Source organism: Papio anubis, chromosome 2, assembly GCF_008728515.1.
Source record: "Papio anubis isolate 15944 chromosome 2, Panubis1.0, whole genome shotgun sequence".
Classification (NCBI taxonomy): domain Eukaryota; kingdom Metazoa; phylum Chordata; class Mammalia; order Primates; family Cercopithecidae; genus Papio; species Papio anubis.
Window position 1 is genome coordinate 130,713,452 of NC_044977.1, and position 14,412 is coordinate 130,727,863.

Genomic DNA, 14,412 nt, shown 5'->3' on the forward strand with positions numbered 1-14,412 from the left:
CCCATTAGTTTGACCAGCTGATATCTCACATACCCGAGATAGTCTAGGTGTGTGCGCAACAGGGTGACCTACTTTGTGTGAACTGGGCCGTGGACACTCCCCTTAACCCCATCACTCCCGGGACCCACTGCATGGCCTGGGGTTTCATACTCTACCAGTTGATCCTCATACCCTCATCCTGGCATCTTGAAGGATTTCAAGAATATATCAATAAGAGTACTGAAGGTAGGGGATACATATGGGGGAGGGCATTGGTTTTAACTTAACACCATGGTGGCTCAGTGATTGACAGTAGAGAGTGTGAGGATAGGGATTCAAGGAGAGTGGCAAAGGAATGCTGAAAGGCAGGTCACAGGCATATATATCATTTGGCCTGAGGCCACCCTTAAGTGTGCCAATATAGATCTCAAAACAGCTCTGTCCCCCCAAATAGGATCAAGATTAAGAAAAAGCACATATTAGTGTAGTCATTAAAGGCTCAGGTCAGACTACTTGAATGTGATTCCTGGCTCTGTCTCTTCTAGCTATGTCTCACTTTGGATGAGAAACTCTTTCTCTGATCCTTAGTCTCCCTGCCTGCAAAATAGAGACAGTGTCTATTTTATTGGGTTGTTGAGAAATGAAGGTCTTATTCCACATAAGTCATTTGGCAAGGTCCCTGAACATAATATACATTTAATAACTGTATCTATTATTTTTTTCTCCATTCACATATTTGTCAGATATTTACTACTCCATGGAAGGCAATGTGCAGGATATGAAGTTATACAAGATCCAGACCTTTCTTTAAAAAAGTAGACAGTCTGGCGGGAGAATTAAGTCACAGAAAGTAATAAATACAATAAGCACGAAGTGGTATTCTTCACGGTGAGACCAGTGTCTGCTAAATGCTGTAGGCAGATGGAGAAGGGAGGGATGATTCCCAGTTCCGATCATGAGGGAGTAATGAACATTAAAGGTGGGCTTTGAGTGATAGGTGAAACATCTATGGGCAGGATACGTAGGAGGACATTCCAAGAAGTGTGGTCTAATAGGCAAGAGCATAAAACCCAGTCCTGGGATTCAACTGTAGTCTCACCATTCACTAGCTGTGTGTGCTTGGGTATGTAAGCCTCTGTGAAGTTCCAGTTTGTTGGTTACAAAATGAGAATAATAGTATCAACCTCTTAAGACAGGCAAAGAGAAAGTGTATGCATAAAGTGCTAGGCTTTGCTCCCAGTACAGGGTGAGCACACAATAAATGACAGCTAATGTTGTTGGAAACAGTATAAGGAGTGGCGACAGAAAGCCCAACATGTATATGGCCCAGACTGGCTGGACCTTACTGTCATGCTAAGCAGGAGGGGGAAAGATGTCCTGAAAAGAGGCTGAGGCCAGAGAAAACACACATGAAGATGGTAAAACCAATCACTGTTTCTTAAGCCCTGTAGAAAATATGCCCTTGATCAAATTATGTAAAAGAACAGAGAAGTTAAATTAACCACCTTGGAGACAGTGTCCAAATTTGCTTCTACAAAGAATCAATGTAGGGTGCAGGCGTGGGTAGTGGGTACGGCAGGGAAGAAGAGGAAGGATAAAATGGCCATGACATTTCAAAAGAGTACTGAATGGTAAGATGACATTTTCAGGTGTATTGTGTACACATCCTTGCCTGTGTTGATGCAAGAGTGGGCTAACTTGTACCTTAATTTCACAGCAGACTCTTAACAGGGAGATGGTGTTTTGTAAGTGGGAAGCCAGCAAACTTTGCTTTTACTGCCTGGAGGTCATCTAAGCTTGATGGATGCTCCTAAAATACCATTTGTTCCATCCCATCAACAGAAAACCTGACCAATGCTTTCATTAAAAACTATTTTGCAACTCAAGCAGTCACTGAAGCAGGAGGTTGTAATAAAATTCAACACATTTTGACTTAACAGTATGGTTCCCTACTGTGAAAACTAAAATGTTGATTAGGTTCATTCAATTCATTCACTGGGCAGAAGCTGACCTGTAGAGATCAATGTGCAGATTAACCCAGAGAGCAGGGGCCCATCCTGGTCAGACTAGTGTCTATGAGCACCTCGCTTGCTCCCCTTTGACAGCTGACCTGCTGCCTGGCACATCGTGAACAGCATACATCCTGCAGCTCTCAGTCTGAAAAGCAAAAGAATGCTTCCCTTCCATAGGTGTAAAGGTATCCTCTGAAATCTAATTATGAAAATGTAATAATCAACTGATAATTATCCTCCTTGTCATCGTCCAAATGTCACTCTAGCAAAGCCCACACAGGCCACACTACTTAAAACTGCAACTCCCTGACATTCCCCTTACCTGCTTCATGTCTTTCCATAGCAGTTACCACCTTGTGATACACTATATGAATGACTTATTTTTACTATTTTTTTTGTTAATGTCTACTTACTCCACTCCCCACCCCCATGACAATTTCAGAATATAAGTTTCGTGAAAGCTTGGGAATGGGGCTTTGTTTTATCCCCAGCTCCTAGAATATTGAATAAATGAATGAATGAATGAATAAGGGGCCCCTCTACCCCTAACCTTGCTCTGAAATATTTACTTATACCAGGCAGTAAGCCAGATGCTCAAGGTATAGAGATGAACAAAACCAAGTTCCTGTCTTCAAAGAGGTGACAGTCAGGAAGGCAAGGCAGATAGGAGAGCCAGGTATGTCCATGTATTGTAAAAGGTGACCCAAGACATCCACATAGGATGCTGGGGAAAGGCAGAGGGGCATCCACCCCAGACTTGGAAGGCCCTTGCCACAGTGTGACATGGAAAGCTTCCAAAAGAACACCTTAAACTGAATCTTATGGGATAAGTAACTGTCACCCAGAACAGCACTTGCAAAGGCACAGAGGTATTGGAAACAAGGTCTTTTGAGGAATGATTAGTAATTTGGTGTGGCTCCGAGGGAAGCAGCATATAGCAACAGGCTAGAGAAAAGTGAGGACCAGGGGCCCAAAGATCTTATTAGCCTTTAAACTGGAAATGGGCTTTTTAGTTCTTTTGGAATCTTTGGCTATGAAGGACAGATTTAGTGGCCATTTATTTGATAGGCAACGATACAAAGTTAATCTCAGTTACCTCAGTAGCAGCCTCTGTATAATCTCAGTTACCACAGTAGCAGCCTCTCTAATACCGGGTAACTGAACATTTTATCCAGGAGCTTCCCGAGCAAGCCGCCTTGTTCACCAGCAAGACAGTAGACATTTCTTGGAGGTGTTCACAAGCTTACCTGCTCTCTTTATCCTCTTTCTTTCCTTCAACTGGTAAGGCTTGTGATCATGAGACAAAGGAATAGCGTTCCCATCTTTGTCACACAGGACCCCGCGCGAATCACCCACGTTGGCCACAGTGAGGTCTTTATCTGATAGCAGAGCAATCAAACACGTTGTGCCTTAAAAACAGAAGAGAGAGACAATGCGGGAGGTCAGCAATGCATTCAGGTTCCATTGCTTCTTGTGGTAACTGGATTCTTCAGTCATTAAAATTGCTTCTGGGTGAGAAGAAATTGCTGGGTGAGAATTTGACTCCAGCCACTCTGAAAATGACGGCTGTTCGCTTCGACAACAATGATCAAATCTGACAGTCAATTTTCTTAACCATATTAGAGTGTCACTAAAATAGGCTAGGATAACATTATAATTTTCCTAAATCACTTTGTCTCTGCTACTCTTAAACACATATCACATTTAAAAGGATTAGGAGAGAAACAAAATCAGTTTGAAGTTTCAGTCAACTGATACACACTTTAGGCTTCTGCTTGGTGCTGAGTTTCTGTGAAGTCCCAGTTGGAAGTGGGAAGGATGGGGGCGGTGTGGTGGGCTCCTCATTTCTAGGAGGGCCTAGAAATGCCAACAGCTGAATCCTGTGGAGCATGAGGAAGTTGTGATGTCGGGGCAGGATGAGCTTGCCTATTCAAAGTCTGACAGCAAAGACTGGTGGCCAGAAACAGGTCAGCTCCAGGGTGTGATGGAGGCAGACCATAAAGACAGAAGCAGAAAAAGCTCTGGTGATGACAGAACTGAGGCCTAGGGAGAGGGTGGTCTGAGTCAGAAGGAAGCAAGATTGAAGATGTGCTTGCCTGAAGCCCACACAAGACACAAAGGACAAGCTCTCCTGAAATTCTTTTTGAAATGGGAATGGATAAAAGCAAATAGAGTTGAACAGTCTGGTCTAGTTGGAGCCTGCCCTGTCCAGTTCCTTTCTGTTCACCTCTTCCTTTTTGACAGTGTCACTCAATATGCAAATATCTGCTGAAATGCACAATCCATTCAGCTCTAGCTTCAAACATATCACCCTTACTTGTTAAAATTATGCATTAATTAGTCTTCATTAATGTTTCCTTCCCCATTAAGGTCATATTCCATAACAAGAATGTCAACTGTATCTAAATGGCTCTTTAGTTTTCATGGAACAACAAAAAAGACTGAATTTTTTTTGTCTTTTTTTAAGAGAGGGGATCTTGCTCTGTTAGCTAGGCTAGGGAGCAGTGGTGTGACCATAGCTCACTGAAACCTCAAATTCCTTGGCTCAAGCAATTCCCCCACCTCAGCCTCTGGAGTAGCTGGGACTACAGGTGCACCCCATGGTGCTGGCTTGAAAAAAAAAAAAAAAAAAAAACTGAATTCTTTTTTTAAAAATGTTACTCTAAGTTCTGGGATATGTGTGCAGAATGTGCAGGTTTGTTACATAGGTATACATGTGCCATGGTGGTTTGCTCTACCCATCAACTTGTCATCTAGGTTTTAAGCCCCGCATGTATTAGATATTTGTCCCAATGCTCTCCCTCCCCTTGCCCCACAGCCCCTGACAGACCCTGGTGTGTGATGTTCCCCTCCCTGTGCCCATATGTTCTCATTGTTCAACTCCCACTTATGAGTGAGAACATGCAGTGTTTGATTTTCTGTTCCAGTGTAGGTTTGCTGAGAATGATGACTTCCGGCTTCATCCATGTCCCTGTAAAGGACATGAATTCATCCTTTTTTATGGCTGCATAGTATTCCGTGGTGTAAATGTGCCAAATTTTCTTTATTCAGTCTATAATTGATGGATATTTGGATTGGTTTCAAGTCTTTGCTATTGTGAATAGTGCTGCAATAAACATATGTATGTATGTGTCTTTATAGTAAAATGGTTTATAATCCTCTGGGTATATACCCAGTAATGAGATTGCTGGGTCAAATGGTATTTCTGGTTCTAGATCCTTGAGAAATTGCCACACTGTCTTCCACAATGGTTGAACTAATTTAGACTGCCACCAACAGAAAAAAAAAAAAGCAACACTGAATTCTTAAATAGACATAAAGAATAAATACAAGTTGATATCAAGAGCAGAGAGAATAATTAAAATAACTATCATAATCAGTTATTATAGTTCTGCTTGAAATTCCATTCTTAAGCTTATTTAACTAAAAATGCCTTGATCAGATATGGAAACACATGAAATGTTGGTGACTGCAGGATTTCTAATACAAAGGGCCTTGAGAAAAAAAAAGACTAATCTCATGGATTATCAAAACAATTTTTAAAAAGCTATAAGAATGAAAATTAAGCAAAAGCACAATCCGCACAATTAGAAATTGTTGTTCTCAGTTTTTGATAGTGTTTTTTTGATACTGGAAACTGAAATTTTGGTATTCAACATATCCTCACTTTGTCCTCAAGCATCTGATTGAGTTAAATTGTCCTACACAATCATAGCATAAATTCTCCAATAAGGCACAGTCTTGAAAGGTAACACAGAAAGATTGCTTCATGGGATATTACATGGCTTGTAGGCATTACTTCAGCATCACTCTTGGAATCCTCTCTCTATAGGACTCTCTTCTCACTCTGTACTTTCTGGGTGAGTGTGTCGCCGACCTTGGCTTCCACACTTTCTAAGTCTATGCAGTTAGCCTGGTTGACACTCCTGAGGTGTACACCAACTGCCTAGTAGGCATTTCCATTTGCTTGTACTCCAGGGGATCCAAGGAAAGGCTTTAGGGCCTCCATGAGAGGGAAGGGGAGGAATCCAACTGGCTGAGTTAAAGGCCCCTTCCCCAGCCACATTTCAACTAGGACAGCTCTACTTCCACCTGTTAACAGCTAACAAGTGAGCTGCCATGCAAGATTTCTTTTTAAAAAAGGGAGAAGGAGTCATTCTTGCAGCTAGAAAAATAAAATAAAATTTAGTCCCATATTTTGTGATTAAGAATCACTGAAGGGTTTTAAGCAGGATAGTGACACAATGAGATTCATGTTTTAAAAGATGATTCCAGGGGCAATGCGGAAGATAGATAAATTGGGAGCAGTGAGAACAGGTGGAGTTAATGAGGATCTGAATTAATGTAGTAAATATAGGGACAGAGGATACGTGATAGGTTCTTATTTTTTATTTTTAGAGATGGGTTCTCACTATATTGCCTAGACTAGTTTTGAACTCCTGGCCTCAAGTGATCCTCCTGCTGGCCTTCTAAAGTGCTGGGATTACAGGTGTGAGCCACTGTGCCCAGCTCCTGTGACAGGTTTTTAAAAACCAGAATGGATCAGTCATAGAAACTGAGAAGAATAAAGGATGAGGGGAAAAGTTTAGGATAATACCCTTATATCTAGATGGGAGAAACTGGGCATTCCATGGACAAGGACTCAAAAAAGTCTGCTGGGTGCTTCTGAGAAAGGCATCCACCCCCCCCACTAAAAGAGACACAGAGCAGACAATAACTGTTTGTTTGGCCCAGTGCTAGCCTATTTGTTTCCCAGACGTGTGGCAGCCATCGTGCAGCTATGAAGGGATATCCCTTAGGGTCATGGCAACAAGTGCAGGACTGTAGAGCACAGAGGTAAACAGTAAAGAGCCTGAGTCCCGGAGAATATCAGGGAACTGCTGAACCACCCTAGAACTGCCCTGTCCTTGTTCTATGAGACAATAAATGCCTTTCTTGTTTGAGACTTTTTGAGTTGAATTTTTTTTGTTGTTCCCTGTAATATCTGAATTTGGTGAGAGATTTAGAGTGTGGTTGTTCAGCTATACAGTTGTCCCTTGGTATCTGCTGGGGATTGGTTCTAGTACTCCCTACAGATAGCAAAATCGATGGGTGGCCAAGTCCCTTATATAAAATGGCTTAGTATTTGCATATAACCTATGCACATCCTCTTGTATACTTTAAATCATCTCTAGATTACTTATAATCTACAATGTAAATGCTATTTAAATAGTTGTTATATTATTTTTTAATTTGTATTATTGTTATATTGTTTTTTATTGCTTTAAAAATATTTTTGATCTGTGGTTGGTTGAATCCACAAATGCAGAACCCATGGACATGAAGGGCCAGCTGTACTCACATGCTGTTGAACATACTTAAGATTTATGACCCGCCTTTGTCACAAACAAATCCCACTGTTTCTGTGGGTAAATTAAGATCTACCTCATGGTGAAGTTTTCAGCACTATACTGCCTACGTTAGCAACAGAATCTTAGACCTGGCCAAAATGGGTGAGCCCCAGATAGCAGGGTTATGAGTTATAGATATATTCTGAATTACTGAAATGTCTCCATTCCTCTCTCTACAGAGGAAACCTGCTCCCATCCTGGGTGAGATGTGTGTGGTTCTGGAGAAATAATATGTGCAAAGCAAGGCTGAGCACCGGGGTGGGAGGCTTAAGAATGATCTGAAACAAACCAGGACACCAAAACCAGCTTATTGTTTGGGCTTTGCAGTTTTAGCTTAGGATTGTAACAGATAGCTTACAATCTAATCTTGCTTGACAGAACGAATTGCTTGTTACTGGAAACTCCAGAAAAGATATTATGCCCAAGAGAAAATGAAAAAATCATTTCCTTTTTTATACTTGAGACAAAACACTTGCAAGATTCTGGCTATTAGTTCTGAGATAAAATATTTATTCCATCATAGCACTGTATTTATCAAAAATACCAGGGCCTGACAATGTTACTTAATTCTGAACCTCAGGATATTTCTATATTAACGGTTTAATCTAGATGAGAACTTAACTGCAAATCTGAAAGAGATCTTGAAAATTTCACCTAATAACCTTATCTCACAGGTTTAAAAAAAACCAAAAGGCTAAAAAAAAAAAAAAAAAAAAAGGTGAATTCACATGGACTAGACTTCAATGTCCTAGCTAAGTGAGGTTTGGCAAATTATTTGACTTTTAAGCCTCAGAAAATGGCACCATAATCCATCCATTGCTCAAGCCAGAACCTAAGAATCATCCTGGCTTTTTCTCTTTTCCTCTTTCCTGACATTCAGTCCATCATTAAGTTCTGTTACTCTTACCTCTAAAGTATCTCTTAAACCCTTCCAGTTCTCTTGTTCTCACTGCATTGACTCCAGTCCCAACCACTGTCATTTTAGCCCCTGGGCTATTTCAGTAGTCCAGATGAGAAACAATGGTGGCAAGTCCTGCATGACCTGGCCCCTAGCTAATTTGTCTAATATCATGTCACATCACTCCCTTCCTTGCTCAAGGCCTCCCTCCTGTTGCCCATACATGCCAACCTTTTTGTCATCTTTGGGCTTTTGTACTCGCTGTTCTCTCTGCCCGACATGTTCTCCTGTGCTTGACATTGGCTGACTGACCCATATGAAGATGTTGTAGCTCAAGTGTGACATCTTCAGAGAGGCCTTTTCTGACAGGGATTGTATTTCCTCATTATTTTGCTTACTGCCCTTACAACACACAATTATGTAGATATCTTGCTTATTTATTTAGACTATTTATTTATTTAGTGTCAGTCTTCCCCTTTAGAATATAAACTTCACAAGATACATTAGTCCATTCTCACACTGCTATAAAGAAATACCTGAGACTGGGTAATTTACAAAGAAAACAGGTTTAATTGGCTTATGATTCTGAAGGCTGTACTGGAAGCATAGTGGCTTCTGCTTCTGGGGAGGCCTCAATAAGCTTCCAATCATGGCAGGAGGCAAAGGAGGCACGAGGCCCTTCACATAGCTGGAGCAGGAGGAAGGAGGTGGGGGGAGGTGCAGTACACTTTTAAACAACCAGATCTCACAAGAACAGCACCAAGAAGGACGGTGATAAATCATTCATGAGAAACCGCCCCCATGATCCAATCACCTCCCACCAGGCCCCACTTCCAACAATGGAGATTACAATTTGACATGAGATTTGGGCAGGGACACAGATCCTAACCGTATCAGAAGTTTTGGATTTTCCCACCATAATGCTGATGTCTAGAATATCAAAAGCACCCAACATTTGCTAAATAAACAAATTAATAGATGAGTGAATAAGCATTCACACATAATGTCCTGACCTGACATAATGCTAAGCTCCTAAAGTCTTGCTCTGACAGTTGAGCCCAGTTAAGTACCACAATGGACAACACCATCGTCCAGCTACTGCCATACAAGGAGCTATCAGATGTAGCAAAATACACTTTACACACTGATGAAAACACGATGACCCTCCCGTACATGTACAGCTCATGCTCACATGCTCACTCCTGGTAGGTGGAGAGAACTTCTGGCCCAGGTATGTCCAAAGTTCTTTCCTCCATCCAGGATTCTGGCCCAGTGCAAACAACATATGGGTAGGGCTTCCATCCTCACCACACCATCCAAAGCCATGGCACTTTGTGAAGCAATAAAGGTACATCACAATGGTCATTATGAGGACCATCTGTATCTGCTTTTGAACTCAATATGTACTTCAGCAAAATGGGCATGTTTTTGTGTTGGCCTAATAGGGAAGACACACAAATGCAAATTATGTATCAGTCTATTCCTGTAAACCAACATTCTCCCCTCTGATTTAATTTCTGGAATGCAGACTAAGTAACAATACACAAAAAAGTTATTCTAAACTAAATATTTTGGTTGGATAATATTAGACAATTAATTCATTTGACAAGTAGAGCTTGAGAAAACTGTAAATCCTAATGAGGATTATGTAACTTGGGGTATCTCAGACATCTTTTAAACTCCTCGTTATAAATAGTTTTAAAACTTTCTCAGTTAAATTCCTAACAAAGTTGTAATAATGATTGATTCAGTACTATAAACTCTACTAAGTGGCTCACAAACACTTGCAATTGATTTTCAAACATTCAGGGTAGGGAGGGCCAGTATTCTCCCTCTAAGCAGATGAGGAAAATGGGACTCAGAAACCTCAAATGTCTTATCCTTCATGCCCACCCCAATCCTCAGCCCCTCCCCCAGCATTATGAGTCTGTGTAGTGTACAAAGCACTATGATAAAAACAGTTTCTTTTCCATGAAACCTCAAGTGTCTTATCCATGATCACATTGCTCAATGCATATGTACTGAATGACTAAATGACTAAAAAACCTGGGAATCCCAAATTGTCACTTTAGTGATAATGAAAATGATGGGCGGGGTGTGGTGGCTCACACCTGTAATCCCAGCATTTTGGGAGGCTGAAGCAGGCGGATTACCTGAGGATAAGAGTTCGAGACCAGCCTGGACAACATGGTGAAACCCTGTCTCTACTAAAAATACAAAAATTAGCCGGGGGTAGTGGCACATGCCTGTAATCCCAGCTACTCGGGAGGCTGAGGCGGAAGAATTGCTTGAGCCTGGGAGACAAAGGTTGCAGTGAGTCAAGATAGTGCCACTGCACTCCAGCCTGGCTGAAAGAGTGAGACTCTGTCTCAAAAAAAAAAAAAAGAAAAAAAGAAAAGAAAAGAAAATGATGGTCCCTACTACTTAAGTATTTTATTATAATGCTAAACATTTTATTTATATTATATACTTAACCTCTCTGGAACTCAAAAACAAGAGGCTTGGATTAGTTAACCTCCAGGCCCCTTTCAGCTTGAATACTCTGCAGGTCTTAAATTGAAATTGCAAACTCCAATCCTTTCAGGTCAGGTGTAAGAAAAAATCTTGGCCTTCTTGGCGTAGCTTTACCCTGCTACTTTTGATGGGAACCTGGGTTCTAAAACATTTTTCGGCTCTAAGGAAGGGCAAGCATGATGACAAGTGAAACTGACATCAGGTTTCAGTGTTGGGGCTACAAAAGGGAGCAGGGGACTTGTAACAAACCGGAGAACACGTGCTCAGGGGAAAGCAGTTCCTCAGCAATGAAAATGGTTGCTGTGTAGGAATGCAGGTGCACTGGGAATGTTTCCTCCAATTTTTCAAGGGAAGTCGTTTTTGTATGAACTCTCCTGATTTTTAAACGTTGATAACTTTTATCTTAAAAAGCAATACAAGCCAAGCAAAAGGCAGCTGTTGGTCAAATCCGGGTTGTTGGTGACCCTGTGCTCCCGGGCTTTCTATTAAATTAAAGCCCAAGATTACTATGATTCTTCATAGTACCCCTTTGTATAACAATAAAGATGACAATGAAATCTTACACTTCTGGTCTGTTTTATGAGTTGTGAAGTGTTTTCTTACCCATTCTGGCACTCAGTTCTCAAAGCTCATCAGACAGGGAGGAATGATCACATCGACCTTATACATGCATACATTGGGGACAGACAGCTCAGGTATTTGTTTAAGGTCACCTGGCTAGTTAGGTGAGGCAAAGGAGGGAAGAAATCACAATAGAGACCTGTAGCAGCTGAGGGTAACATTTGCATCACATCTCATGGCTGCCCAGCTGCCAACTTACTGTACATCACACATATCATGCTATTTATATGCCTTATTTATGATTCTTTGACCCGTTAGGCTGAAAGTCCCTTTTAGGGCCAGGGAGATGCCTTATTCATTGCTGTATTCTTTTTTATTTTTTTTTGAGATGGAAGTTCGCTCTTGTTGCCTGGGCTGTAGTGCAGTGGCGCGATCTTGGCTCACTGCAACGCCTGCCTCCTGGGTTCAAATGATTCTCCTGCCTCAGCCTCCAAAGTAGCTGGGATTACAAGGCGTGCACCACCATGCCCACTAATTTTTGTATTTTTAGTAGAGACGGGGTTTCACCATGTTGTCCAGGTTGGTCTCAAACTCCTGACCTCAGGTCATCTGCCCACCTCGGCCTCCCAAAGTGCTGGGATTACAAGCGTGAGCCACCGTGCCCAGCCCATTGCCATATTCTTATAAGAGTGCTTTGTACACTGCACAGACTCATAATGCTGAGGGAGGGGCTAAGGATTGGAGTGGGAGTGAAAGAAATGTGGGTGCTTTTCAATTTATACCTATTAATTGTACTACTTGTATAATTTACCCCTTATACTATGCAAATATAGACACTCTAACCATGTTCACACACATATTCTTATTTTTAAAAATATTAACAGGGCTATCTAGGTGATAGGATTTTGGATCTTTTTGTTTTCTTCTTTATATTTTTCTGTATTCAGATGAATTTAATGTTATTTAAATGTTGCAGTAAGGTGAAGTTTTACTTATTCACAATGTTTCAGGAGCATATTTACTGCATTAAGCAAAGTATACAAGATATAAAACAAAATATAGAACTAACAATCCTGTTACAAAGAGTTAGATGGAAGAGATGGAAAAGGACTCAGAGGAATAGTGGTAACAATGATGACAGCAGCCATTTTGATAGTACACATTCAGATTCAAATTCAAATATCAATGACTATTCATCAGTGTCTGGGTGACATGAGAGTCTCAGCTGCTTTTAGGCTCTCCCTGCACTGCCTTGCTGCATCTCTAAGTAATACCACCCAATCCTTTCTCCTCAGTGGAAACATTCTGCCTTAGGTGCCAATCAAGATCCTCATTCCCCTGCCCCCCTCGAACCTTTCTGTAGGCACACAGGTATGGTTTTAAAATCGGAGTCCTGAAAATCCTTATTTTATGAAAATCCCCTTAGTGCAACATTTTCTTAAGTAAGTGACGTCACTTATTATGTTGTTGGGGTAGGGATAGGAAGCTGGATGGAGTAGAGAAAGCTGTGTGGAATTAACATGGTTTATAAGCCTTGCTTGATAATGCACGTGGACACTCACCCACACAATGCCAGGCTGCTTATGCTAATAGCAGCTCCCTCCTGTGACATAAAGTCTTTTCTATGAGAATAAGGGAAATTGCCATTTTTGTTCTTTAGGAAAGACAGAGACAGATTGGGGAGGGTAAGGAAGGGGTGGCAAGGGGTAAGGAAAGGGAGGAGGAGAAAGGGGGTGAGACACAGAGAGATAGGCACACACACACTTCAAAGATTTCAGTGAGGGTATTGCAACAGCCAAAGGGCCATTCATTATACACAGCACGGGAGAATCAACACATTTATAGGATGAGGAGAAATAAAATAGGTTTATCTCATAAAGGTTTGACAATGAATGTTAGTTCAATAACACAATTTCAGGGCCTAGATGACATCAAGGCCTGATAACGGACAGAAATTATGTTGGAGTGCAACATACTGGCGAAAGAGTAGGTGAAGGCAGTCATTAATGAAAGTATCACATGGGAAAGATAAGATCACTGTCAGCAGAGGTTTCCAGCCTCCATCTTCCACAGCCAACACTGTGATCAGCCCTGTCCTGAAACACAGATAAAGTACCTGGCAGCTCTCAGATAAGACTCCCTGACCCCTACTCTTGTCTGCATAATCTTCAGGTCCGCCAAAATCTGACCTGCCTAGAGCTTTTTACGAGTCTTTCTTCTAATAATCAATGCCATGGCATAGACAGACTTGTCAGGGATGATACCTTGTGTGGAAAACACTATAAACAGTAAGCTTTTATCTTTCTTTCTTTCTTTTCTCTCTTGTCTATTGCCTGAGTCCTTGAACCCCCTGCTCTGACTCTGCTGAGAGGCAGGCCCTCATCAGAGTCATATTAATGTGTGTGGCTGGGCTAAGACTGTGTCACCTGACACATTAGTCTAACTCTGTGCAAGAGGCTATTAAATTAATACTAATTACGATTCAAATCACAAATCCATAGGTCCACTGTAATGAGTCTTGTAGTAATGGGCTTGAAAGTTATTTTATGTTAAGAGAGGACTGGTAGAAAGTAATTGGAAATTAGGAAACGATCTATCTATATGGAAGGACACAAATGGGCCACATTGTGACAGCTGCCATATACTGAGCATTCACCATGCATCAGGCTGTGTACTTAGTCCGTGGCATACGTAATTTCTTTAATCCTAATAGCCTATGAGGTACTATTATTATTCCTATCTTACAGATGACAAAACTGAGATTATGTGACTAGCCCAAGGTCGTACAGCTAGTAAGGGGCAGAACCCACCTAGTCTGTTGCCAGAGTGTTGCTTTCAACGTCAAGGCAGGCGATTGCTACCTTGTGTTTAATTTTTTTGTGCAAACCAGAAAAAGGTATGTCTTCATCAAGACCCTTTACTACCATCCCCATAAAATGGCTGTAATACATATTTAAATCAACAATGACCACAGTGTGAATGGTGCCTCCCAGAGCGGTGGGGTAATCCAAACATACACAACCATATGGGCAACCCTGCTTGGAGGCTTCATCTCATA

At 41.4% G+C, this 14,412-nt stretch overlaps 1 protein-coding gene across 9 annotated transcripts in view; it reads right to left on the reverse strand.

Moving 5' to 3' along the window:
• PPM1L (protein phosphatase, Mg2+/Mn2+ dependent 1L) overlaps positions 1-14,412 on the reverse strand; it is a 301,919-nt gene that overhangs the window by 1,052 nt on the left and 286,455 nt on the right. For 8 of the 9 annotated variants that reach the window (XM_017955741.3, XM_021934710.2, XM_017955743.3 and 5 more), the window contains one exon: positions 3,239-3,400. In XM_017955741.3, coding sequence (XP_017811230.1) covers positions 3,239-3,400 — 162 coding nt within the window. Of the gene's footprint in view, positions 1-3,238; positions 3,401-9,292; positions 9,444-14,412 lie in introns of those variants that run through there. The other variant, XM_017955744.3, reaches the window with a different exon arrangement.